Raw genomic sequence first — 25,267 nt, 5'->3', positions numbered from 1 at the left:
GACTCTAATGATAATGATGGCGTATATTGTGAGCCACTTAAGGATGTGGATGATGAGGAGCTTGAGACTCAGGTCATACATGTTGTGAGGAGATTTCTTGTGTCAAACTCGACGTTTCTTGTAAGGGGAGAAATGTACTGTCATTATTGATAGCGGGAACCAAGAGAACATAATTAGGAATGTTCCCGCGAAGAAGGTTGGGTTGATTGTGGAGGAACATCCTAACCCATATAGTGTGAGTTGGATCAAGAGTGTTGTGGAGCTTCGAGTCAATCAACTCTCGAGGACATGCAGTGGCGGATCTAGGATTTGAGGGAGGGGGACAAAACTCTATATAAATTTTTTTTTAGACAAAATAACATTAATTGAAAAAAATATACTTTAGTACATAATTGTTATTCGATATAAAATATCTTAAAATAATAATAAAAAAACTTCTAATGCTAAGTAGATCGACGATTACGAGGTGGCAATTGACATCTACGATCTGTCATAGCTTGAAAACAATCTGCTGCCTCTACATATACTGCTTCTTTTTAGGGTTAAGGTGCAAAAATACCCCTAACGTTTAGGACCAGGAGCAATTTTACTCCTAACGTCTAAAATGGTGCAATTTTACCCCTAATTTTTGTAGCCAAGAGCAATTTTACCCCTAACGTTGATAAATTGGATCAATTTCAGACACTATAATAAAATACATCCATTTTTTTCTTTATTTTGCACCAATTGCATATCAATTTGTTCTAAAAAAAAGGATATAATGTTTTTTTGTAATTTAATAATAAAATTGGAGATTAATATTTATAAATTCGGTGGATTTTTTGAACTTTTTTGTCTAATTCGTACAAAAGACACTATATTTTTAATATTTTTTCACATCCCAACATATGTTTGTGATTTGTTACTGATAAAATAACGCATGTGTGAAGTGTGGATGACAAGATTCATGACCGAGAAGATAGTTTGATGAATTATTTCTCAAATTGTCCCCATTTATCAATGTTAGGGGTAAAATTGCTTTTGGCTTCCAACATTAGGGTAAAATTGCACCATTTTAGACATTAGGGATAAAATTGCTTCTGACCCAAAATGTTAGGGATTTTTTGAATCTTAACCCTTCTTTTTATATCAAAAACTCACAAGGCAAAACAGCGTCGTTTTGAGGGGAACCAAAACGACGTCGTTTTGGACTAACAAATTTTTTTATTATTATTTGTTGAGGGGGGGGGGGGGGGGGGGGGGGGCAAATGCCCCCTACATCCGCCCTGTGGATATGGTTGCATGTCATATGTTTTTGGGGAGACCTTGGCATACGATAGAGATGTTATTTATGCGAGACGACGGAACACTTACAAGTTTGTGTTCGATCGGATACCAAGTTTCTAACTCACTATTGGAGGACCCTTTGGGCTTTGTTCGACACTTCCTTGAAGTTTAGTACTACCGCTTACCCTCAAACCGATGGCCAAACCAAGGTGGTGAACCGAACCTTGTGGAACCTCGTGTAATGGTAAGTCGAAGATGTGGGACTTGGCGATAGCTCAAGAGAATTTTGCATACAACGTGGCCATTCATTTGGGAACCAAAAACTCGCTTTTTGAAAAGGTCTACACCAAAGTACCCAACCACACCCTTGATATTGTGAGCATACCAAAAGAGGATAAAGTTAGTATTCCTGCTCAAAAGCTAGCTCATGAATTCCAACAAATGCATGATGAAGTGAAACAAAAACTTGAAGAGCAAAATGTCAAGTTGAAGGCCAAACTCGATGAGCACCAAAGGGATGTGCAATTTGAATTCAAGGATGAAGTATGGTGTGTTTGATCAAGGAGTGATTAGCTAATGCCCTGAGTAGAAGCTTCAACCTCGAAAATATGGCCCCTATATGATTATCAAGAGAGTCAATGCCAATGCGTACCATATAGCACTCCCGAATTGGTTGGGAAATATGTCTCTTTCATTTAATGTTCGAGATTTGAGTCCGTTCAAGCCGGATGCATCTCTCGAGCACACTACCAAGCCTTAAGGTCTAATTCTTTTCGGGGAACAGAGAATGATGAGGGCGTCAAGGGAGATGTAGGGGAATTACCAAAACATGGCTCACACGACATGTGAGAACAGCCACACGTTGTGTAGATTTTGAACATTGGCAAGGAAGAGTGACCAAGGCCCCCACACAGCATGTGTAGAAGCCCATATAGCGTGTGGCCAATAACCCGAGTCTCTGTTTCTTTTAGTTAATTCACATGGCTTGTGGATTCACGACGTGTGGATGATCAAAATTTCAATCCGCATGCGTCATTTTCCATACGCCGTGTGGACTAACTTAACCAGCAAGTTCTGCAATTTCTACATTATGTTCTATTTCCTGTTTTACCACTATTTATTTACTATTTTGTTTTTAACCTATTTACTAGCTTGTCATTAGTTTATTGTAACTATTTTACCCCTAATGCCTTAAGTTATGTTAGTGGTGTATTTATGGATATTATGTTATTTTTAACCTAGGTTTCAAATCTTATTTCCTTATAGTTTAGTTAAAGAGGAGTTATTTATCGTTTCAAATCCGTATCATATTAGAATAAAATTGATTAAACAATTTAATCTAACTAAAATAATAAGTTTGAATAAATAACCAAAACCAATCTAATCAATGTTGGATTGGTTATTGACAACCAATCTATGGATTCATTCCTTGATTGGATCGACACATGAACATCCCTATTAGTAGTAAGAAGCTCTCTAATGTGTCAACCCAATTCTTCTTATTTGCAAGTCAATCCTTTTTATTTGCTATTAGGAATGTTTTAAATTACAAAGTGTCTCATTAGTCATTTGAATTTGGGGTAAATTACATCCATGGCCACTGAACTTTATCATTTTAATATTATGGCCACTGAACTTTAATCTTTAACAGTATGGCCATTGAACTTTACACTTTTTAACATCGGTGGTCACTCAAGTTTAACTAACTTCTCAAAATGACCGTTAACGACTTCAAAATGAAAATATTCAAGAATTAAAATTGTTTAGAACGACGATTACCATGAAACCATTTTTTATTTTTCAAAATCACATTTTTTGGAGTTTTCTCTCTTTAAAAATTCACACTCTCCCTCCTAACCAAACAACGCCTAAATAATCTCAAAAAAAAAAAAAAAATTCAAGAATTAAAGTTCCTTAGAATATCATTAACTCTTTGAATTTTTTTTTTTTAAAACCGTCAATGGTCGTTTTGAGACGTTGAGTGGCCACCGGTGTTAAAAAGTGTGAAGTTCATTGACCATACCGTTAATAAGAATTGAAGTTCAATGGCTACAATATTAAAATGGATAAAGTTCAGTGGCCATAGATGTAATTTACCCTTTGAACTTGCTTAAAGTGACCTATCAGTCACTTGAAATTATTTAAAGTGACATATTGATCACCTAAACTTACTTACAATAATCTGGGTTTAAATTTATTTAAAGTAACATATTTTTCAATTTTCCAAGTAATTATATTACTTTAAACAAGTGTGTTTACTTATAATGATCTACTTGGTTATTTATCTAAATTTTCTCTTATTTTACCTGTTGAATTTAAAAAATTAATCATGTAACTTTAGTATTCAAGAGGCTAATGAGTTCATGAAACGATTTTGGCCAAGTTGAAAGGATCATGATATATTAAACCTAAAAGTAATTATTGAAGGTTGATGTAGATAACAATTTAGTACACATGTCAAACTTGACATGTATGGAACAGCCCTCAATTTGACATGGAAGACCCAAATGGCACAAGGCTTTGCAGTACCATTGGTGGCGACCCAAATGGTACCGTAAAAACGGAGAAAATCCATTTTGGCTTTAACCATTGGAGAGGGTCTAAATACCCAATATAATATAAGCACCAAAACAGTCTAATTTTATAAATAGATTTACAAATCAGCAATTTTACTAGATGATTAAGGTATTTTTAACCCTCATCTAACTTCTAGAACTCAAATTACAATTCTATCACATGTCAATAATACATGGAGTAATATCATGCTTCTTTCTGAAATTCTACTGGAAAAAAAAAGTTTATCCTTGAGAAAATTCACTTTTACATGAAATTGAAAATCAGACAATATGTAAAATAATGGAGTCAAAATCGTGGGCGCTCTCTAATTCAATAACTTAGTGCTTGAAGGTACCAATTTACCTTATTGAAGCACTACCAATTGATTCAACTTTGCACACCCCGGCCGAAGTTGTAAGTGGAATATTTTTGTAGCAAGCCACCAAATCCGCATTAGTCTGCAGATCGACTTGCAATGTTTCCCACACCTTTTTCTTGGGATTCAGAACATCATCGGGCTCGCCTTCGAAGCCTGGAAAGGTAACTCTCTCTCCAACGATAGCAGATTCAGGTGGATCTACTAGCTCAACCTGAACGGAATCCATAATTGACAAAATTACTTCAGTAATTGCAACATGTATGAGAGATCTTAGTACTAGTAGTCTTCTTCTCAACATCAAATCAGTATAATCTCCACTATGATAACTAAAAAAAAAAAAAAACATGTTGGGTTTTGAACACATCAGCTGCAACTTTCATCCCATAAACACATGCTGATCATTATTAGCAATGTGCTTCCAAATTGAAGTTGACAGCCATACATAACACAAATTATCTTTAAATAGCATAAGCTTATCAGTCGAAACCTGAATTTTAGCATAAAAATGAATGATACTGCCACCAACTAGACCTTACTAGCATGTATTTCTAGGCCAAATTTGATCAAGCTATGTGAGATTTTTTGCTTAGATGAGTTTCTTTCAATACTTGAATGCTGAGATCAGTTACCAAGTTCTAATATTATACAAATTTATACTTTTTGGGAATTAGTTCAAACGATCTTTTAATGAATTTAGCCCCATAGAAAAAAGAATCCAAGGGGCTGACATCTACATTCTAGCAATGGTTCTTAGTACTAACTAGTTCAAGCTGAATAACATGGAAAATGAAGCTCCAGAAACAAGAGAATAGATGTAAACAAGATTCTGAAGCAGTGAATTGACTTGCTAACCTTGGTGTGGTCACTGTTGGAAGCGGCAAGAACCATAGCTTGTGACTTGATACCCCTCATGGTTGCTGGCTTCAAGTTACAAAGAACACATACTTTCCTATTCTGCAATAGCAACCAGAATTATGAACAACCTCATAAGAAAGGCACTTCCAGAAAGTGAAAAATTTACCACATTAGTATTATTATCTGTAAAAGATACAAAAATTACCTGCATTTTTTCAAGAGGTATATACTTGACAAGTCCACTAACAACTGTTCGGGTCTCCCCTCCCAAATCTATTTCTTCCACGTATAGAGAGTCTGCATCAGGATGCTTCTGAGCTTTCGTAATTAGACCAACACGAATATCAAGTCTGGTGATGGTAATTTCTGGCTCAACAGTGCTCTTTGATTTGGCAACAGCAGCTGTTTTTTTGGCTTGTTGCTTCTTCCCACCATCTGTTAACCCAAGAAATGTCTCATGTAAGCTACACTTTTGAAACCAAAACCAACTACTCTTACATGTAATTATAACAAGTAATAAGGGAAAACTGAGAATCGTTTCTGTGACGAACAATACAATTGTTTAATTGAAATGAGAACATTAGGAAAATTTATGACCTGAAATTTTTGTCTTCTTCAGTTGCTCGGCAGTCTTTGCTGCTTCAGCCTCTGCCCTCTCTGCCTGACTTCCAGCAAATTTCTTCCTGAAGAAATCCACTTCTTCATCTTTCTGCACATCAATAAATGCTAATTAGATAAATTTTGGACTGGGGTAGCAATATGCCCTGTGTCTCATCCCCATTCACACACCAACAACCAAGACATGTAAATGCACCTAACCAACACATCAAACAGACACCCGATGCAAATTGCAAACAAACACTTGAGAGATGAGAGGATGTACCAGTTCCTTGAACAGTGGCTCTGGTGTCCCAATTTTATGATTGGGAGGTAAAAACTCCCACGGTCTCTTTGCCTGATCAATATCTCCCTTATCATCACAAAGTGAGGCTTGCTCAAGAGACATATTAAGCTGCTTGAAAACCTTGTATACCAAAAAAAACAATTTCAGATTCAATTCTTTTCTAATAAACCATTCTGTGATTACATCTTATGGAAACATAGAACTTAACATACCTCAACAGAGAAGGATGGCATGAAAGGTTCCAATAAAGTTGCAAGAAGATATACAAGACCTACAGAAGTTCTCATAACGATGTTACAAGAAGGTTGATCTTCCTTGTAAAGCTTCCAGAATTGGCTTTCCTGCATAAAAACACATTAGGAAAAGTATTGGTCTTGCAGCCATCTTAAAACAGCAGAATGGCATTATGACATGTAATGAATTTTCTGAACTAGAGTAATGGCAGTCAAATATACTTACTTGCAAATATGCATTTCCTTCACCAGAAATGCTCATTGCAATTTTTAGTCCTTGCTTTAATTTAACCTGGAAAAAAATTGCCATGACAAACATGAGTAAAATCGAAGTGGCATGCATTATGAAACAACAAAATTTGGAAATATATGTTTACTTTCTCCATGGCTTCAATATATTGCTCCACATATTTACCAACATCTTCAGCTAATTTCTTTGTTAAGGGATGTGAGTCAGCATTAGGAGCATCTGGAATAATTGAACCATATCCTGTGCCTGTAGATTTAACAGTCAATCAATCATTATGCCTTTTTTCTTATAAGCAAAGCCACATCCAGAAAATCTTATCATGGAAGCTCTAGGAGCATCACATTTAACACCAGCCCAACCACAAACGTTATGAAAGTCCCCTAATATTATTATAAAGAGTCTTCAAAGCATATGAAAGAAATTATATGATAATTAAATCATGCACAAGTTCTTTCTTTTAGGAGAAAATTTATCCCCAAAAAAAATATAAAAGAAATCATGGCATGATTAATCCAACCAAAGCTTCAGAATCTACGTCAACTGGACTGAACAGGTATTGGGGAAAAATAGTTCAAAATGATACAAGTTCAAGAAAAGAAAAGGTAAATAATAACTTGAGCCAGTAAATTCTAAATATTAAACCCTTTCATTGATGGAAATATGCAACTCCTCTAGCCTAATCAGGCTTATCAACCAAGAATTTCAGAAATCCAAGGACAAATCTCAAGCAGCTGATGTACCTGAAGGTTTAGCAATAAAGCTCAGAACTCGATTGATAAAGTTGCCCAAATTACTGAGCAACTCACTGTTGAGTTTGGCTTGCAAATCGGACCAGGTAAACAGCGTGTCAGAAACCTAATTAACATGAGACCAACAAAATAAGTAATATATATATTGGAAAAACCGGTTAGAATATGTTAAACTATAGTCTGAAAAACAGAGAAGACAATTACCTCAGGTCTGTTTGTCAATAAATAATATCTCCACACTTCTACAGGAATATTTGTATCTTTGGCATCATTACCAAAAACTCCTATGCCTTTACTCTTGGAAAACTTTCCTAGATTAAAAAATTGCCAATACAAGACATAAGGTCACCATCTTCATTATAAAAGTAATCATCATTTCTTTTTTCCCTTGATATCACAACAACTACCAACAATTGCATATTGGTGCGCCCCACAACACTAACCTGCTTCATAGTTTAAGTATTCAGTAACACTTATAGTCTTCATCAAGGTCCAATTTTCACCAGTCCCAAGAAGAGTAGAAGGAAACATAACCTGTAACAATGAAATAATTACATTTCATGAAATCAAGATATTGACCACTTACAAGTAAAGTAACCAGGCTGCCATTAGAGAAAAGAACACAACCATCTTCCAAGTCACAGGTTCAAAACATTTGTAGAGTTATAAGAGAAAGATGTGTAATGTCCATTTTAGACAACTATATATCTATATACACAGGTCATATAAAGGGGCGGCCCAGTGCACTACGCGTCCCCGCTGAGCGAGGCTCCGGGGAGGGATCCCACCACAAGGGTGTACTAGGAGCAAGCCTTCCCCTACCAATTTAATTGGCAAGAGGCCGCTCCTAAGACTCGAACCCATGACCTCTTGGTTACACAACAACAACGTTTACCGTTGCGCCAAGGCTCGCCCATATACACAGGTCATATATGATAAACAAATAAATTTAAAAAAAATTGAGAATAGTGAGCTTACAGTGTGGAAAGGAACATTATCCTTGCCCATAAACTGATAGAGCTCCACATTTTCAGGATTCTTCCACCACTTTTCCCAGTCTGGAGTGTAGCATGAAGTGATTGAGACATACCCAATAGGTGCATCAAACCAGACATAGAAAACCTACCAATTATGTCATTGCAGATTAGAAAAATACCATCAAGTAAAAATGTAATTTGTCTTAAATGTGCACATCAATTTTCACAAGGACAATAAGATGATGAAAGAAAACCATTCCACAGTAACAAAAAGCAATTAGAATGTATAAAATGGGTTCTAACTTTATCCTTAAATTTCTCGTGTGGTACTGGAACTCCCCACTTCAGATCTCTGGTAATACATCGCTGTCTTAGTCCTTCTTTCAACCAGGCATTAGTTGCTTGAATAGCATTTTGACTCCAGGATCCAGCTACAGACATGTTCTCAATGTAGTTTACCAGTTTATCCTTCAGCAATGGAAGCTCAAGAAACAAGTGATCTGTATCACGAATGCGTGGAGTATTTCGACAAACCTGTTCAGGTAAAAGATAAATGTGAAGCAAATTAAGATAAATCGTGAGTTTCTTGTTATACTATGTTTAAAAGTGAAGAAGTGGTTAACTAACATTAGCTGTCAAATTGCTTATTTATTTCTTTAAATAGCATTTCAATGAAAAAAAAATTGTATTTCTGGCTTAGAAAGAAGTTCAAAGTGCAGCAGCGGGTTAATCACACAGGCATAATTTTAGTTTCCACATTTAATTTATTGATATTGCTATCAAGTAATAATGCACCTAATGTAGTCTCCAAAAGGTATCCTTCCTATAGAAAATAATTGTAGGGGCATAAAGAAAACCAAAAGTGAAATGGGCTTTAACATATTTAAGCTCATGTTTCTAGGTTGCACTAAACATTCAAGGTCCAAAGTATAACAAATCTAGATGGCAATGCCACAAACATGCAACAAAGCTCCAATTAAGTGGGAGATGGCTGGAATCATAAAGAAAGGAAAAGAATGTCAGGAGAAAAAAATACAAAGCACACCTTGCACCTAGGATCTTTTAACTCTGTCGGATTCAGCAACTTTCCACAGTTTTCACATTGATCTCCTCGTGCAGAATCATAATTACACCCTTCAGTCGGACAAGTACCCTCTACAAGCCGATCAGCTAAGAACCTTTTGCAGGTATCACAGTAGAGCTGAATCAGAGTAAGAGTTAGTAGCATATACCAAGATCACCACAATGATTAGACCAAATAGAGGCCAAGTAGATGACAGACCAGAAGTAAACATAACAATCAACCAAGCAATTAAGCATGTGTTATCCAAATAGAGGAAAATATACTCCATACCTGCTGCATTGTGTTCTCAGAAAGCCAATTGTTCTCTAACAACTTCTTAAAAATTGCTTGGCAAACTTCAGTCTGTTGTGGACTTGATGTGCGTCCAAATTCATCAAAACTTATATTGAACCAGTTATAAACGTCTCTATGAATTGCATGATACCTGGAGAGAAAAAAAGGCACAGGGAAGAAGTTAAAGACAATTGGAAATTTGGTGCCGTCAATAAATCATCTTCCACACAAGCATCAGATGACCAATCTGCCTACACAGCAAAAGAAAATTGTACTACAAATGTTTCCCTGATTGCATAACTAACTTCAATGTGTATTTTAATAGGCCTAATCCATACTAAACATTACATACGCACAGTATTGGAACAATCAATACAGAATTTAACTATTGATATATCTTTCAGGACAAGAAGACAGAAAAGGAACAGCAAATAAGGGCTGAAAAATATTTAAACATGTCATGAACTGGAGTAGAAAACTAGTAAATTCAACTATTAATAAATCTTTCAGGACCAAAACTCATTAACAGAACAGAACATCAGATAAAGTCAGGAAATTTTTCAAACATGCGTTGAACTTCAGTAAAAAGCTATTACTTGTCACAAATCTCTTTAGGAGAGCAATTCTCCTCCAGGGCCTTAGTCTCCGTTGCTGTTCCATACTCATCGGTACCACACATGTATATGGCATTGTAGCCTCGTAACCGGCAATATCGAGCAAAAACATCAGCGCTCAGTACACCTGTGAACAAGTGACAAAAAAAATTGGTAAAGGAACAAATATTAGACAAATTATGTAGAAACTTAAAGCTAGAAAAACTCGAATTGGCAATCAATAAAACAGTAAATTCAAACGAAAGGCAGAAAAAGAGTAATACATCCAATGATATTGCCAAGATGAGGAACGTTATTGACATAAGGCAAGGCGCTCGTAATCATAATGTTTCTCTTGCCAGGGATCGGGACCTTTGGGGCCTTCCGATCATCTTTGGAGATGGTGTTTGATGAGCTATCCCCCATGGAATTCTGCTGGAGTCTATCCGATGAGCTGAAATGGGAGCCTAGATTATGTTTGGCTTGAAGCTTGTTTCAGGTAGAGACACAGACTGAAGTTGTAAATGGAGAGAGGCGCTTTTGTTCTCGGCTTTGTAGGGTAAATTTGTCTATTGCCTAAATGCCCTCTTATTTGCGTTTATATTACGTTGAGGCGCGTCCGACTAAAATGTTCCACGCGCATGCATTAAAATGGTAAAACATTTTTAAAACTATAAAAATCACTCAATTTAATAGTTAAACATTTATTTACATTAAATATGTTTAGTAATTATAATTAGGGAAAATTACAAAACTGGGTCAAATGGGAGACTCATTTACATATTAAACCCATTAACTAATTCTACTACATATCTAGACTGATTTTGTGTGACTTTCCAAAAATACCCTTGACCTTCCCACTTCCACCACTTGCGAATCGCCGCTCCCTCTATCTCCTTGGTTATGCGAAAAGTTGCTCCAGCATTAATGATTTCAAGACTTTTGATCTTCATTTCTTCCTTTAAATTGCACGAAATTTGCACCATTTAGTCAAAATCACAATGAATTTCTCTTTTTTCCCTCTTCATCTCTTGATTCTGCAACTTCTCAACCCTAGAAAACGAAGTCATGGTTTTTCATCTTCCTGTTCGTTGCTTGGTTTCTTTCTTCTTGTTACCATCAAAGAAATGGTTTTTCTACGTTATTTCCTTTGTTCTTCCCATGTTATCATATTGTTATTGTCGCTTTTGGGGGTGAAAGGGACGAAAAATGTAAGTATCTGTTTTTTTCTGCGTTTTTTCATGAATTCACTTCGCAATCGATGGTTTCGCTAAGCTTTGCGAAGAGAACGAGCCTGGAAAGTGATGATCTACTTCGTGAATTGATGATTTCGCGAAGTTCTGCGAAGAGAAAGAGTCTGAAACGTATGGATCTACCTCGCGAATCGATTAGTTCGCGAAGTCTGTGAATAGATCCTCACGTTTCAGACCTCGCAGACTTCGCGAAAGCATCGATATGCGACGTAGATAGTCACATTTCAGACCTCGCAGACTTCACGAAAAAATCGATATGCGAAGTAAAATCACCTCTTCCCCTGCACATTTACATTCGCATGCTTCGCTAATTTTCATTTCGCGATTTTAAAATCGTCCTTTTTCATAACTAACACGGTTAATTTTTTCTGTAGATGGTTGAATACGTAACATCCCTTTCTGGAAGGCGGCGTACTGGGCTGTATGGAAGATGATTTTCCTTCCTGTATAGGGATGAACTTCCCCAAGATTGACACATTCACTCCTGAAATGATTCGTTATGAGAGGTTGTGTCAATCTCGGGGTGCACCATGGGACACGTCCATCCCATGGTGCCAATCTTCAAAGTGGACCTAAGTTAATCCGGTGTCAATTTTGAAACGGATGAGTAATCTTGGTACCGGATTAGTTAGTTTCACTTTAAAATGATTGGTTAGTAGAGTTCATTGTGGCAATCTTGTTGTAAATTTTGATAATGTTATGATTTGAATGTTGTTATTGTGGCAATCTTGTTGTAAATTTTGATAATGTTATGATTTTAATGTTCGAATCCGTTGTTGTTTGCCAATTTTTGTTATATACCACTTCGCGTATTAGCTTCAAATCATATCCAGCATTCGCATATGCGAACTAAATTCATCAAGCAAAACAAACTTCAGCTTCGCAGGCTTCGCATATGCGAACTAAATTCATTAAGTAAATCAAAACATTAACTTCGCAGGCTTCGCATATGGGTGAATATGCGAAGTCAAACGGGATGGGGCGAGCTCCGCGTAAATATTGAGGGTATTTTTGGAAAGTCACACAAAATCAATCTAGATATGTAGTAGAATTAGTAAATGGGTTTAATATGTAAATGGGCCTCCCATTTGACCCAGATTTGTAATTTTCCCTTATAATTATACCGAATCTGATTTTCTAAAAACATACGTAGTTATAAACAACAATTTGTTCAGTTACGAGATAAGATAGACCCCATTCTATTAAATTTTTTCCCCGACCAAACGACAATTAAATTTGGTACTTGAACAAGAAGAGTTCTATTAGAAACAACGAGCAAAAAACGTATTGGCTGAAAAAGGTGACCGAAACTCAAAATCTTTCCATATTGTTGTCAATGCACGATAGAAAGTCAACTATATTTAGGAACTTACCGGTGAAGAAGGAGCAGTCCACCCAGATAGCAATTAGGGATGTAAATGCGGCGGGAATTTCCTGTCCCAATTGGTGACCCGTCCCGATAGGACGGAGAATCCCCGATAAGGATACTCAATGGGGATGGGGATAATTTATCTCTCGTGATGGGAATGGGGAAAGGTTTCCCCGTCCCGTTAAACCTTGATGAGGATCCTCAATTATTCCCCGTGATAATTGATTTTTTTGGATTATTTAAGTACATATTAATTAGGTGATTGGTTGTTTTCAATTTTTAGTTTTTTGTGATTTGAAGATTTTGAGAATGATTGTTAATATTTCGTATTATTAGTTACTGTTTCTTAAACATTTTTGTCTTTACTGATTTTTTAAAACATAAACAGTGATTCCCACGGAGAATGTGGATGAAAAATGTTGATAACATTTTTGGAACATCTGTAAATGGTGAACAGGAATCCCCATGGGGACGGTGATGGAGATAAGTTTGTCCATATTTAGCTCGCGGGGATGGGGATGGGAAATGCATTCCCCGCCCTGCCCCGCTCCGCCCTGTTTACATCCCTAAAAGCAATGGTATGTATGTCATGGTATGAAATTATTATAATAAGTTGTTTATGGCTTTCGCAGTTTCAGATTACTCTTCTGTCAATATGGTTCCTTGTTTGGTGCCTGATTTGATGAATGATGATTTAACATCGCCTTTTACTTTTGATGAGTTTACAGTTGTTATATTTCAAATGCATTCGGATAAGTCCTCGGGTCCTTATGGACTTAATCCTGGGTTTTTTTAGCATTTTTGGCCTCAAATAGGTAAGTATGTATTTACTGCTTGTTCAGGCTGGTTGGATCGTAGTGAATTCTGTATCTCTTTAAATGATACTATTATAACTCTAATAGGAAAATGTGAAAACCCAAATCATATGACAGATCTTCCATTTATTTCACTATGCAATGTGTTATACAAGCTTGTTGCTAAAGTGATAGCAAATAGATTGAAATTAATCCTTCGTAATGTGATATCATAGAGTCTATCAGTTTTTGGTTTTAGATAGGTCGTTGATTGGCAGTGTTCAAATTGCTTTTGAGTCATTGCATTTCATGAAACAGAAACAGCAAGGAGGGAAAATGGAGGTAGCGCTTAAAATTGATATTAGCAAATCTTATGATACAGTTGATTGGGGTTTCTTGCGATCAGTTATGATTTGCATGGGTTTCTATGATAAATGGATTAAGTGGATTATGCTTTGTATTAGTTCAGTCGTCTATCATGTTGTTGTTAAGGGCGAGTTAGTAGGTCGTGTGATCCCTAAAATGGGCTTGAGGTAGGGGAGCCCATTATCACCATATTTATTTATTATTTGTGCAGAGGTTTTGTCAAGGCTAATTACCAAAGCGGAGACTAAAGGTTTTATTATATGATGTAGAGTGTGCCCTGACGCTCCGAGTATTTCTGATCTCTTTTCTGCAAATGACAGTTTTCTTTTCTTCAGTGAGAGAGTAGGAATGTAAAAGATATTCTCAAAGTTTATAAAACTATGTTAGGGTAGGTAGGCAATCAATTTTTTGAAATCAGGAGTATTCTTTAGCTCAAATGTTAGTGAGGAAGATTGTAATACTATCAAATATCTTCTAGACGTTTACTCTCCTTTGGACACGAGTAGGTATCTGGGACTTCCATATTTTATTAATAAGTCTAAAAAAGATATTTTTGGTTTCTTAAAGATGTGACTTCTTAAACATTTCAATAGCTGGACTTTTTAGTTTTTATCTGCTGCATGGAAGGAAGTGTTACTAGAATTAGTAGCACGGGCTTTCCCCATTTTCTGCCTGAGTACTCTTCTGCTTCCAAAATCAATATATGATGAACTGTAGAAAATGATGAATTCTTTATGGTGGGGGCAATGTTGTAAAAGACGTTAGGCGCTAGTCGGGCGGAGAGGGCCCTTATTGATTAATCGGTGATTAATCGAGATTAATCGGATTTGTATTTTTTATATTTATTTATTTATTATTAAATAAAGTATTATATACATACCATTAATATATGAATTATACTATGTAAAAATAATAATATAAAATATTTAGGATAGAAAAACATACATATTTTAATATTATTTATATTAATGTCCTTAAAAAAATAACAAATAGATCAATAAAATAATATTTATAACAAAATGTGTCAAAATAAAATAAAATTAATATTCTTAAAAATAAATTTAATAGTTTAAGGTTTTTTTTAATTTTTTTTGTTATTTAATATTTTTTTTAAATTAAAAAAGTTGACATAAAATTTAAGGACCAATTTTTTCAAAAACGCCGCCCGGGACCGTCTAGGAGCCGTCTAGACGGACAAAAATCGGTCAACCGATTTATATCGTCCAATTAGTGAAAATCGGGACGGTTTTCTAAAAATCCCCACCTTGGCCGATTTTTAGAACACTGGGTGGGGGTACAAAGGAGAATGGAGCTTGGCGAGTTCACTGGTGTAGCTGGGATAAGTTGAGTATGTATAAAGATCATGGTGTGTTGGGTTTTCGAAATTTACAGGACTTTAGTTTGGCACTGCTAGGAAAACAGACTTGGAAACTTATTAATACTCCTAATACGTTGGTTAACAGATTGTTCAATGCTAAATACTATGCTTGTAGGTATTCACTAGATGATTGGGAAATGAGATTCAGTTTCAGTATGGCATGATTTGGTGATTAATAAATGAAGAAGATCATCACATCACCTCTATTTGCACTAGTGAAAAAAAAGATGCGATTGTTTCTAATCTTTTTATACCATGAACTTACATTTGGAATCAGAGTAGGTTGGTTGAATGGTTCTCGACTTAGGAAGTCGATGTTATTTCTAAAATGGTGGTGTCTGCAGCAACTAAAGATGAAAAGCTCATTTGGCATTTTTCTAAAGATGGTTTGTACTCGTCTAAATCTGGTTATCATTTGCTTGAAGGTACACGAACAGGGAACCTAACTAATGCATGTTGGAGTTGATTAAACTATTGCCTCTTAGACCAAGACTGATACAACGACATGTTATTATTTTGAGTAATTGTTTTTTATGCTCATCGGATATTGAACATGGTTGGAATTTATTCTCAGGTTGTGATTATGACAATGAGTGTTGGGAAGTGGTTGTTTTTGCAAGCTCATGGACCCAAATGGGACTGGATGGAGGATTGGGTCTTGCATATGCTGTCAACAGTGGGTAGAGATAAAACGGACAGGTCTGCTATTATTTTGTAGGAATTATGGTACCAACATAATGCCAAGCTGCGGATTGGGAAGTGTCGGTCTCACATGGATATTGTTACAAGTGCAGACGGTTTTCTGTCAGAATGGAAAGAGGCACGGAAGGAGATGGTTGATCGAGTTCGAGAGGTTCAATGTGAACTGGGACAAACGGTGGCAAAAGCTAGCTACTGGTTATATTAAGTGTAACGTTGATACGGTCGTATTTCAACCAGAGAATAGTTTCGGTATGAGAGCACTTCTTCAGTGTTGTACTGACAATTTTATTATGTGTTGCGACTCTTTTACAGCAGGTAGTATTCAAGTTTCGCTAGCTGAGACGTTGGCTCTCCGTGACGCGATACTCTAGGTAGTTTCATTCCACTTTCAAAATGTTCATTTCGAAATGGATGTTAAAGGAGTGGTGGATCGAATTTCAACAAAGGCCATGATATTACTAAGTTCGGGGTTGTAATAGAAGAAATTCGAGAATTGTTACTTATCTGTCCAAATTGTTCTTTGGCTTTTGTCCCTAGATTAGCGAACTCTGTGACCCATTCAATAACTCGTTATTCCCGTTCTAATGCTAATTTCTTTAGTGACGTTGTTGCTCCTAATTATTTAGATGATATTTTTTGTATTGACAATGTTTCCATTTCTTAATAATAGTCGGTTTTTTCTCAAAAAAAAAAACAATTATTCAACCGCTTAAAATATTTAGGTAAACTAAAAAGCACTTACCAAAATATAAGTCAAAATATTTAATTTAAAGTTTTAAATTGAGCAATCTCAATTAATACTTTTATATTTTTTTATACTTATTTTTATCAAACAGTTACATCATTTAATACTTTCATCACTGTTGGAGGATATTTTTTTTTATATATAAATAAACAGCATAGGTTATAATTATATTGTGTAGTTGTTAAAATGAAGATGAAATAAAAAAATAAAAAAAAGAGAAATAAAAAAGAGTAAAAGATAAAAAAAAATGCAAAAGTGGAAAAAGAAAAGCTATTTTTTAGAAAATCCGAGCAGCCAACTTTGATATTTTTTGGGTATCAAACGACGGAATTTTGGCATGAGGATAAAAAAAATTTGAAACTAGAGAGGGAGATTAATCAAGAGACTACTTACATAGCTAAAACAGACGAGTATCTAATGAGATATGCATTTTTGAAGTTGGATCAAAAAAGACAAAGTGCAACTCGTGGACTGCTATTTTTATGACATTTTTTGTGCCATTTCCTTTGACAAAGGTACACGTTTTTCATCCTAAATCTGCCAATGAAAGCCACTTGAAGTAATGAGATTGAGGATGAGTGAAAATAGGAGATGGCACAAAAACTCATGCACGCTAATGGGTGTCCAAAAACTCTATAAATAGAGTGTGTTCTTCTGTGTGCGTTCTTCCTTTCAATTCCCCAACAAAACATCAAACACAACTCAATTAATCAAACAGCCAAACAATCAATCTTTCAATACTTAAACTCAGCAAAATCATTGCTTTATCTCATCTATTTCGTGCCTACAGTTTTCAATTTCAATTCTCAGTTTAAGCTTAAAACCTATGGGTCAACCCTTCATGTTCTTCAGCCCAGCTAATCTTCCTCCCAATCTTTGTTTCCTGTATTGCACACATCGATCCAGTTATGAGAATGCATAGGTCATATGACTGTAAAAGTTTGCTAGTAGAAATAAAGTTGTAGTCAAATTTGACCAGCAAACTTTCTCTGTGCCCTTACCTTGTTCTAGGGTTTAGTCGAAATTATCCCAAATTTAGGATTGAAAATCTTCTCCCGCTAATCCAAAACCCCTCCCAGCATCGCCGCCTACTGCCCCAAACCTTACTCCCCATCTGCTTATTCCATCGCAACCTCTCCCTCAGCATATATAATCACCCTAAAATTTTACCTCTACAAACCATACCCTTTTCACCACTGCTCTTATGAATGGATACCCTCTCCAACAATTACCTGCAGTTATCGCTAGAAGAAGAGGATGACGCGTCGATCGTGGTACCAGATAGGGAAGCTACGCCTCTGAATGATTTACAATGGAGCTGTGTAGGCCGTTTCATCTCGGATAAACCTGTCAATGTCGAAGGTATGAAAATCACCTTGTCTAAACTATGGAAGCCAGCATGGGGGCTAGCAATTGTGGAACTGGAGCCAAACCGATTCCTGTTTCAATTCAATCATGTTTTCGATATAAATGCTGTCATGAATGGGGGGGCCTTGGTCCTTTGAGAATAAATTACTGGTCCTAAAAAGAGTGGAGAAGTATGAGGAACTGAGTACAATCCAGCTTAACGAGGCAGCTTTTTGGATTCAATTACATTATTTGCCAAGGGGATTCAGATCAGAGAGAATTGTTGTGGCCTGCGGCAAGTATATAGGAATTGTTCTCAAAACTGATCCAAGGGACTATATGGAGGCTTTCACTAGATATCTTTGAGTTCAGGTCTTAATGGATATCAGGCTTGCATTGAAACGGAGAATGAAATTAGGGATATCAGAAACTCGATGGGTATGGGTCAATTTCAAGTACGAAAGGCTTCCTCACTTTTGTTTCTTTTGTGGCTTATTGGGACACAGTGAGAGAGATTGTGCTGCATACCGAGCCCTACAAGACCCTAAACACCCAACCCTTTATGGAGCCTTCCTAAGGGCAGCACCACGTCGTTTCCAACATAATACATCTCCATGGCTGCACTCCGCACCCATACTGATCAACACCGATAGTTCTGAAAAATTGCAAGACAAGTTAGTAACCCTTTGACAGCAGGCAAAGACACATAATGAGGAGATTGAGAAGGGGGAAGAGGAAGGTCTACTTGTCTCCGAACCGAAAAGAAATAGAAGGGAAGAAGACTCAACACCACATTCTGATATGGATGGAATTCAAACTGAAATAGAGATATCGGCAGGTTCCGCTGAGCGGACCAGCCGGAAGCTATGACATGCATCAGTTGGAACTGTCGAGGAGTGGGCAACCTCGAAACAGTTCGAGAGCTTAAAGAGCTCATCTACGTCCACAAACCGACCATTATAATTCTCTTAGAAACAATGGTTGGACCGAGTACAATTGCAAACTTACAAATCTCACTTGGATTCGATAGATACTTTACAGTTAATAGTGTTCGTGGGGGTGGTGGAATGGCGATTCTATGGAAACATGACATCTCGATCAGCTTAATGAAATACGGGCCAAACTTCATTGATGTGAAAGTCTCTCCGCTAGGAGAAGAAGAGTGGCGGCTTACGGGCTTCTACGGTTTTTCGGAGAGGGGAAGACGTGCACTGTCCTGGCAATGCCTAAAGGATCTCTACAGGATATCTAATCTCGCCTGGGTGGTTATAGGTGACTTTAACGATATGTATTTTGCTTCGGAGAAACAAGGAGGTAGAAGACATCCGGTGCAGTTGTTAACAGGTTTTAACGAAACATTGGATAATTGTAGCTTATCAGAAATCCATATGCGAGGCCAACAATTCACATGGTTCAAATACAGACAGGGCGATCCACCAATTGCAGAGAAACTTGACCAAGGCGTGGCTAACCCCTTATGGCATGATCGCTTTTCGACGACCTATGTCCTATCAGTAGTAACAACACTGTCCGACCATTCCGCTTTGATACTGCAACTGAGTGAACCGTCTACCACAAGTCCCTATCAATTCAGGTATGAAAACTCATGGGGATTGGAAAATGGGTGCAGGGAGGCTATTTCTGAAAGCTGGTCAGCTAGTAGCAACAGGCCCTTTACTGAAAGGATACAAGATTGTCGAGGCAAACTCCAAAGCTGGGGCTTTCAGTTTCGCACCAAGTTCAGGGGACGAGCGCGACTGCTGCAAAATAAGCTCGAAAGAGCAAAAGGGACCTCGGATACGGCGACAATTACACAATTAAGCACAGAGCTGGAAAAAGTCCGCCTTGAGCAAGAAGTTTACTGGAAACAAAGGTCTAAGGTGAAGTGTCTTAAAGAGGGTGACCGTAATTCTCGATTCTTTCATCTCTCTGTCAAAGCAAGAAGGAAGAAGAATGATTTTATGGGGCTAAGCAATGAGCATGGAATTTATAACACATGGGACACAGGGTTGGCAGAGCATGTTCAGATCCATTTTCAGTAGATTTTTCAATCCCAAGGGGTATCAGGGCTGGAAATTCTAGAGGAAATTACAAACCAAGTTCCTGAACATATGCAACAGATGCTCACTAGGAGGTTCACGGTGGAAGAGGTGGCGAAAGCGGTTCAGGATATGCATCCTGATAAGTCTCCCGGACCGGACGGCCTCAACGCCGTTTTTTTTTCAGCAGCATTAGGAAACGCTGGGGGAATCTGTTTCAAACTACTGTGTAACCTGTCTGAATGCCAGCACAATCCCAACACCCCTGAACCAAACCAATCTTATCCTGATCCCAAAGAAATCTCCTTCAACCTCTATCTCTGACCTCCGGCCTATAACTCTTTGCAATGTGCTGATTAAAATTATGACCAAGACTATTGCTAACCGGCTTAAAAGGGTTCTTGATGTAGTTATTTCCCCGTCACAAAGCGCCTTTGTCCCAAAAAGAGCTATCACGGATAACATTATGATCGTATACGAAGTAGGTCACGCACTTCGGTTGGGAAAGGGGGGGCGAAAAGGCTACACTGCACTAAAAGTGGATATGACGAAGGCATATGACCGAGTGGAATGGGCCTTTCTAGAGGCAATCATGGTTCGACTGGATTTCCCACGGAGTTTTATTGACTTAATCATGAGCTGTGTCACCTCTGTTGAATATCAGATATTAAACAAGAATGCTCAGTTTCCTGTTATCAAACCAACACGGGGACTACGGCAAGGGGATCCTCTCTCACCTTACTTATTCATCATTTGCACTAAAGGGTTAACAGCACCATTTCAACAAGCAGAGAGGATTGGTCTTATTCATGGGTGCCAGATTAGTAGGGGATCTCCAACAATATTCCACCTCCTTTTTGCTGATGACAGCTATTTTTTCTTCAGAGCTTCATTGGAGGAATGTGGGGCTGTTAAGGCTATTTTCCAGAAATACGAATGTGCATCAGGTCAGAAAATTAATTTTTCAAAGTCTAAAATAACTTTCAGCTCTAAAGTACCCAGCGAAAGAAGAGAAGAGCTATCCACCTTTCTAAATGTTGCTCAGGCTGACAACAACGATTACTACTTGGGACTCCCCTTGGTAGTGGGTTGATGACGGTTGTCGAATCCACCAAAAATAAAATATAACTTCACAGCCCTCAGGCTTGCATTAGGGTAAGCAAAGGTCGTACCCAAAGGACTAATACTGATCTAATTTGTAAATATAACCAAGCAAATAAATAAAAAGTAAAAAGGGGGATTGGAATAGATGTTTGCTAAATTAACAAAAGTAATGAAGTTGAGTTGTAATTGAATAAAATGATTAATTAGATTTTCAGCTAAGGGATTCTCAGGCAAGGAATTTAGTTAGTCTTGATCATTGACAGAAATGATATTTCTTCTAAATTGCATATCAGACTAGTTTGGTGTATTCTTCCTAAATAATGAATTAACCAAGTAAGACTGTAGTTAACTCCTAATTAACGAATAACCTTACCTCAGCGGCTAAGATTCAACCCGTTAACAGCATTATGAATTAGAAGAACCTAATCTAAGCCAACCGATTCTCAGTGATATCGATTCAGAAACTTAGTTACTCATTCACTTGATGTGATAAAGTCGAAAATAGATGTATTAATGTCACATGGAGAGTTCTCAATTTGTCAATCTGATTATCCCCAAATACAATCTAGATTTCAACCTTATACACTACTAGAAAATATCTGTTTACTGACGAAAATTTCCGTCAGTAAACATCAAAATTCCGTCAGTAAAGTACTTTTTTGACGGAACTCTGACGGATTGAAAAATGTCAAATAAACACACGTCAGTAAAACATTCTGACGGAATATTGTGCTGACGGAACATTGACGGAAATTTTCCGTCAACAAGTTCTGACGTTTTCTTTGACGTTTGAACCGTCAAAATTGTTGCCCGTTACTTTAAACGGAAATGTATTCGTCAGGATACTTATTTTGACGGATATTTCCGTCAGTAAATTTAAGATCAAAATTTTAAAATAAATAATAATATATGAGCATTGGTTTTATAATTATAATTCCTAAATTAATAAATAAATATTATTTATTAAATATCAAAATTTGGATTGAAGGGAGCTAATTATATCTAGAAGACTCACTATAAAACAAATGGATTATTGGGGACAAATGGGGCAACTAAATCCCACAAGCTAAAACAAACAACAATCAATAAAATAGATAAACTCTTCCATTAAAGCCATCATGAAGTCCTTACCACATCCCCTAATCTGCTGGCAACAAAAACAATGCCAAAGCAAAAGCATTTTAAAGAGGATAACCAACACTTCTAACAAAAAGAAGATAACGAACAAATATATGGTGAACATGGACAAACATGTTGCAGGTCAACCTTCTCTAGCAACATAGATTAATACCTGCAAAACACAACAACCCGTTTTGACACGGGCACTAATCTCAGTAACAAGATTATATATCAAAAGGATAAGAGCTTGCTAAAATGCACTGACACAAAAAATGGAAATTAATGTTCTATTAAAATCGATTTTAAATCAAATCAGGATTGGCCCGAGATCATAAACTTCAGATCAAGGGGTTTAATCTATTAATAACCTCAAATGGAATCATTATTTAACACTATTAGCACATTATTCTCGCATATATTTACATGTCAAACTTGCTAGAAACAATAACAATGTATGTAACATGTGAACATGACACGACCTAACACGGTATATTGAGGACTTACTCTGTGATTAGAGTTAAACCACTCCTTAAAACACATTACTCTATGTGATTAGCATTAAACCACTCCCTAAAACACGTTTCATATCAAATCTTTGAAATGTTTCAGAAACTGAAATTTTTCATGCGACAGAACAACACAAACTCTCTCCTAAGAGTACATGTTGAAATCAGAGTCAAACATAAGAATACTACTTACCCCATTGTAAGGACTCCTTTGATGTGCTCTTGACCTACAAAATTAAAGAATAAGACAATGTCAATATGAAGATGCAGCAATCTGATTAAGTGAATTTATTATACGTTACAGCTAGCTATAGTAGTAGTATCAAGTGAGGCTGAAATGAGGAGTCGTATCATAATCTGTGTTATTATTATTATCTATGTAATAATAATGAAAATCTCCTATTACAGGACTTACCAAAGCTTCAAGAGATTTGCTGTTGGTTTCTCCTACAAATCACAAAAACAAAAGAGTCAAGGCACCAACTAGCGTCGGGTTGTGAGAGCTCACAGCAACAACCATTTTATCTGCATCTAGCATCATCAATGCACTACCAGGAGGGGTTGCAGATTCCGGGCAGATTCAGAAGCAGCATAATTTGCAGTAATAAAACAATAAAAAAATTAAGTAATTACAAATAAGCTACTTACAGATGCTTGGACTGATCTTTATAGGGCTAAAGCTGACTTTGGATCAGACGCAGTTACCTTATCTACTGATGAAATTCCTGACATTGACCCAGGATACGGTGGTGGTAGGTCAAGAACAATAGTGACAACTTCCAAGACAGTGTGTTTCCCATCAGGACTAGCACCAACACGGCATGTCTATAAACAACATCAAGAACATTAAAGATAGTCTTTTTTCATTACCCTTTTCTTTTTATTCATAGATTAACAAAATTTCACCAAAAACATAGACACCATATTGAACAGACCATATAGCACTTCCTAAAATACTTTGGAGACCAAAATGGTAGAGACAACAAAATAAACACAGAGTAATTGAATATATGAAGATTTACAACCTAGAATCAATAACCTTACAAGCTGAGAAGAAACTTACTTTCCAAAGAAAATTGTAATACATCAGCATCAATCTTTCCTGGAACTTCGGTAGCAAAGATCCTTGCAATTCCAAGCAAAATGACAACCCTATCTGGAGTTGCCTGACCAAACAATAAAGGTTTGGTGGCAAATTTAGATTTTATCTCAAAATATTATATGCATTGGAATAACAAATGAAAAGGCTCAACCCATTCGAAAAATACAGTATCCCCATGACGCTTTTTGCCGGAATCAAATGATGGCAAAACACACTTAGATCAGATCCCACCAAAAAGTGGTATGAATTAAAGCTATTATGAGACTTCGACATGTGGAATCAAACCCCTAAAATGGCAAGAGAATATAAGTTCCTCTTTTTTTATTATGACCAGAATTTGTAAAATACACAATTTTTTTTGCAATTCTACTGACCCATGTGAACTGTATTTCCTAGTTAATCAATTGAGTTCAATTTTAGTCCTTATAGGGTGATTTACATACCCCAATCACTTTGCAAAACAAAATTCAGATCTCACAGGAACAACACTAGTTTACTCATCACAAGCATCCATGCTGCATAATCTAACCATACATCATATGTACTGGAGTTTTAACAATATGAACAAAACAATGTAAATCAGTTCGTCTCCTGCTTACATTCTTCAGTAGCGCTAAAACCACTTTCATAACCACTACTGTCACCTGATTCAACTATTCGCTTGTTTGTTTTCCAAGACTCTCGAGGAAATCACCCGCTTTCTTTTCCAGTTCTGCAGTCCTGCAATTATTAAGAGCAAAGAAACGAAATTTTTTATCATCTAAAATGTGAAATATAAGCTCATATATGTCCAAAACTAAATAAAGTTTTTGAAGAATAATAAACATCATGCGACATAATAATAAATTTGCTTGACCAAACAGTTGGCGAAACCGAACCCACAAGGCGATGGATTTCGAGATGAAACCACTGGAGACGGAGAGGAAACGGCGCTGTGAAGGCAGACCAACAGTTCGACAGCGGATCAACAATTCGGAACAACGGAGAAAGAGGAGAGACCGGTCGAAAACTTGGAAGACTTTGTAAGGGACACTGCTGCCGGCTTTCATCGGTTAATGGGCTGCCTTATTAAATCAGGCCCAATCCAAACTAATATATATAGTCCTCTTTTTCTATTTATATTTATCTATTTCTCTTTAAATTTTTTACATGGCCTAATAATAATAATATGATAAAATAATAAGTCAAATAATTTTTAATCTTAAAACTAAAATTTGGAGCATTATATATAAATATACCAGTAATATAAATCTAAATTTATAAATAGTAGAATTATGGTGTAAAAATGTTAAATTTTACAATTTTAAATTAAAAATGAATTCAA

At 36.5% G+C, this 25,267-nt stretch overlaps 2 protein-coding genes across 9 annotated transcripts; both read right to left on the bottom strand.

Annotated features, from left to right (window-relative positions):
- Positions 1-3,885: 3,885 nt before the first annotated feature.
- LOC136219336 (probable methionine--tRNA ligase) lies at positions 3,886-10,674 on the bottom strand. The gene is made up of 17 exons (XM_066006713.1): positions 10,404-10,674; positions 10,123-10,267; positions 9,524-9,677; positions 9,215-9,370; positions 8,473-8,703; positions 8,171-8,314; positions 7,636-7,726; positions 7,397-7,503; positions 7,184-7,298; positions 6,571-6,689; positions 6,420-6,485; positions 6,173-6,301; positions 5,940-6,080; positions 5,654-5,765; positions 5,262-5,491; positions 5,054-5,155; positions 3,886-4,412 (listed from the first exon to the last, which is right to left on the bottom strand). Exons 1-17 carry the CDS (start codon positions 10,543-10,545, stop codon positions 4,182-4,184), a joined length of 2,415 nt encoding a protein of 804 aa, XP_065862785.1. The 5' UTR covers positions 10,546-10,674; the 3' UTR covers positions 3,886-4,181.
- An 11,624-nt stretch (positions 10,675-22,298) lies between these two features.
- Positions 22,299-24,989, bottom strand: LOC136219335 (uncharacterized). 8 transcript variants are annotated; one of them, XR_010684129.1, is made up of 7 exons: positions 24,822-24,989; positions 24,543-24,663; positions 23,905-24,007; positions 23,490-23,666; positions 23,257-23,389; positions 23,035-23,068; positions 22,299-22,507 (listed from the first exon to the last, which is right to left on the bottom strand). XR_010684129.1 is itself a non-coding variant. In XM_066006709.1 (7 exons), the coding sequence occupies exons 2-7, from the start codon at positions 24,570-24,572 to the stop codon at positions 22,478-22,480; spliced, it is 339 nt and encodes a 112-aa protein (XP_065862781.1). In that variant the 5' UTR covers positions 24,573-24,663; positions 24,800-24,989; the 3' UTR covers positions 22,299-22,477. The 8 variants fall into 8 exon arrangements, 5 of the variants coding, with proteins under 5 accessions (XP_065862781.1, XP_065862783.1, XP_065862779.1 ...); XR_010684130.1 differs by having other exon boundaries at positions 23,257-23,366; XR_010684131.1 differs by having other exon boundaries at positions 23,257-23,288.
- Positions 24,990-25,267: the final 278 nt, after the last annotated feature.

Source organism: Euphorbia lathyris, chromosome 2 (genome assembly GCF_963576675.1).
Source record: "Euphorbia lathyris chromosome 2, ddEupLath1.1, whole genome shotgun sequence".
Lineage (NCBI taxonomy): Eukaryota > Viridiplantae > Streptophyta > Magnoliopsida > Malpighiales > Euphorbiaceae > Euphorbia > Euphorbia lathyris.
The sequence above is the reverse complement of the archived record's forward strand: the minus strand, read 5'-3'. Positions and strand labels throughout refer to the sequence as shown.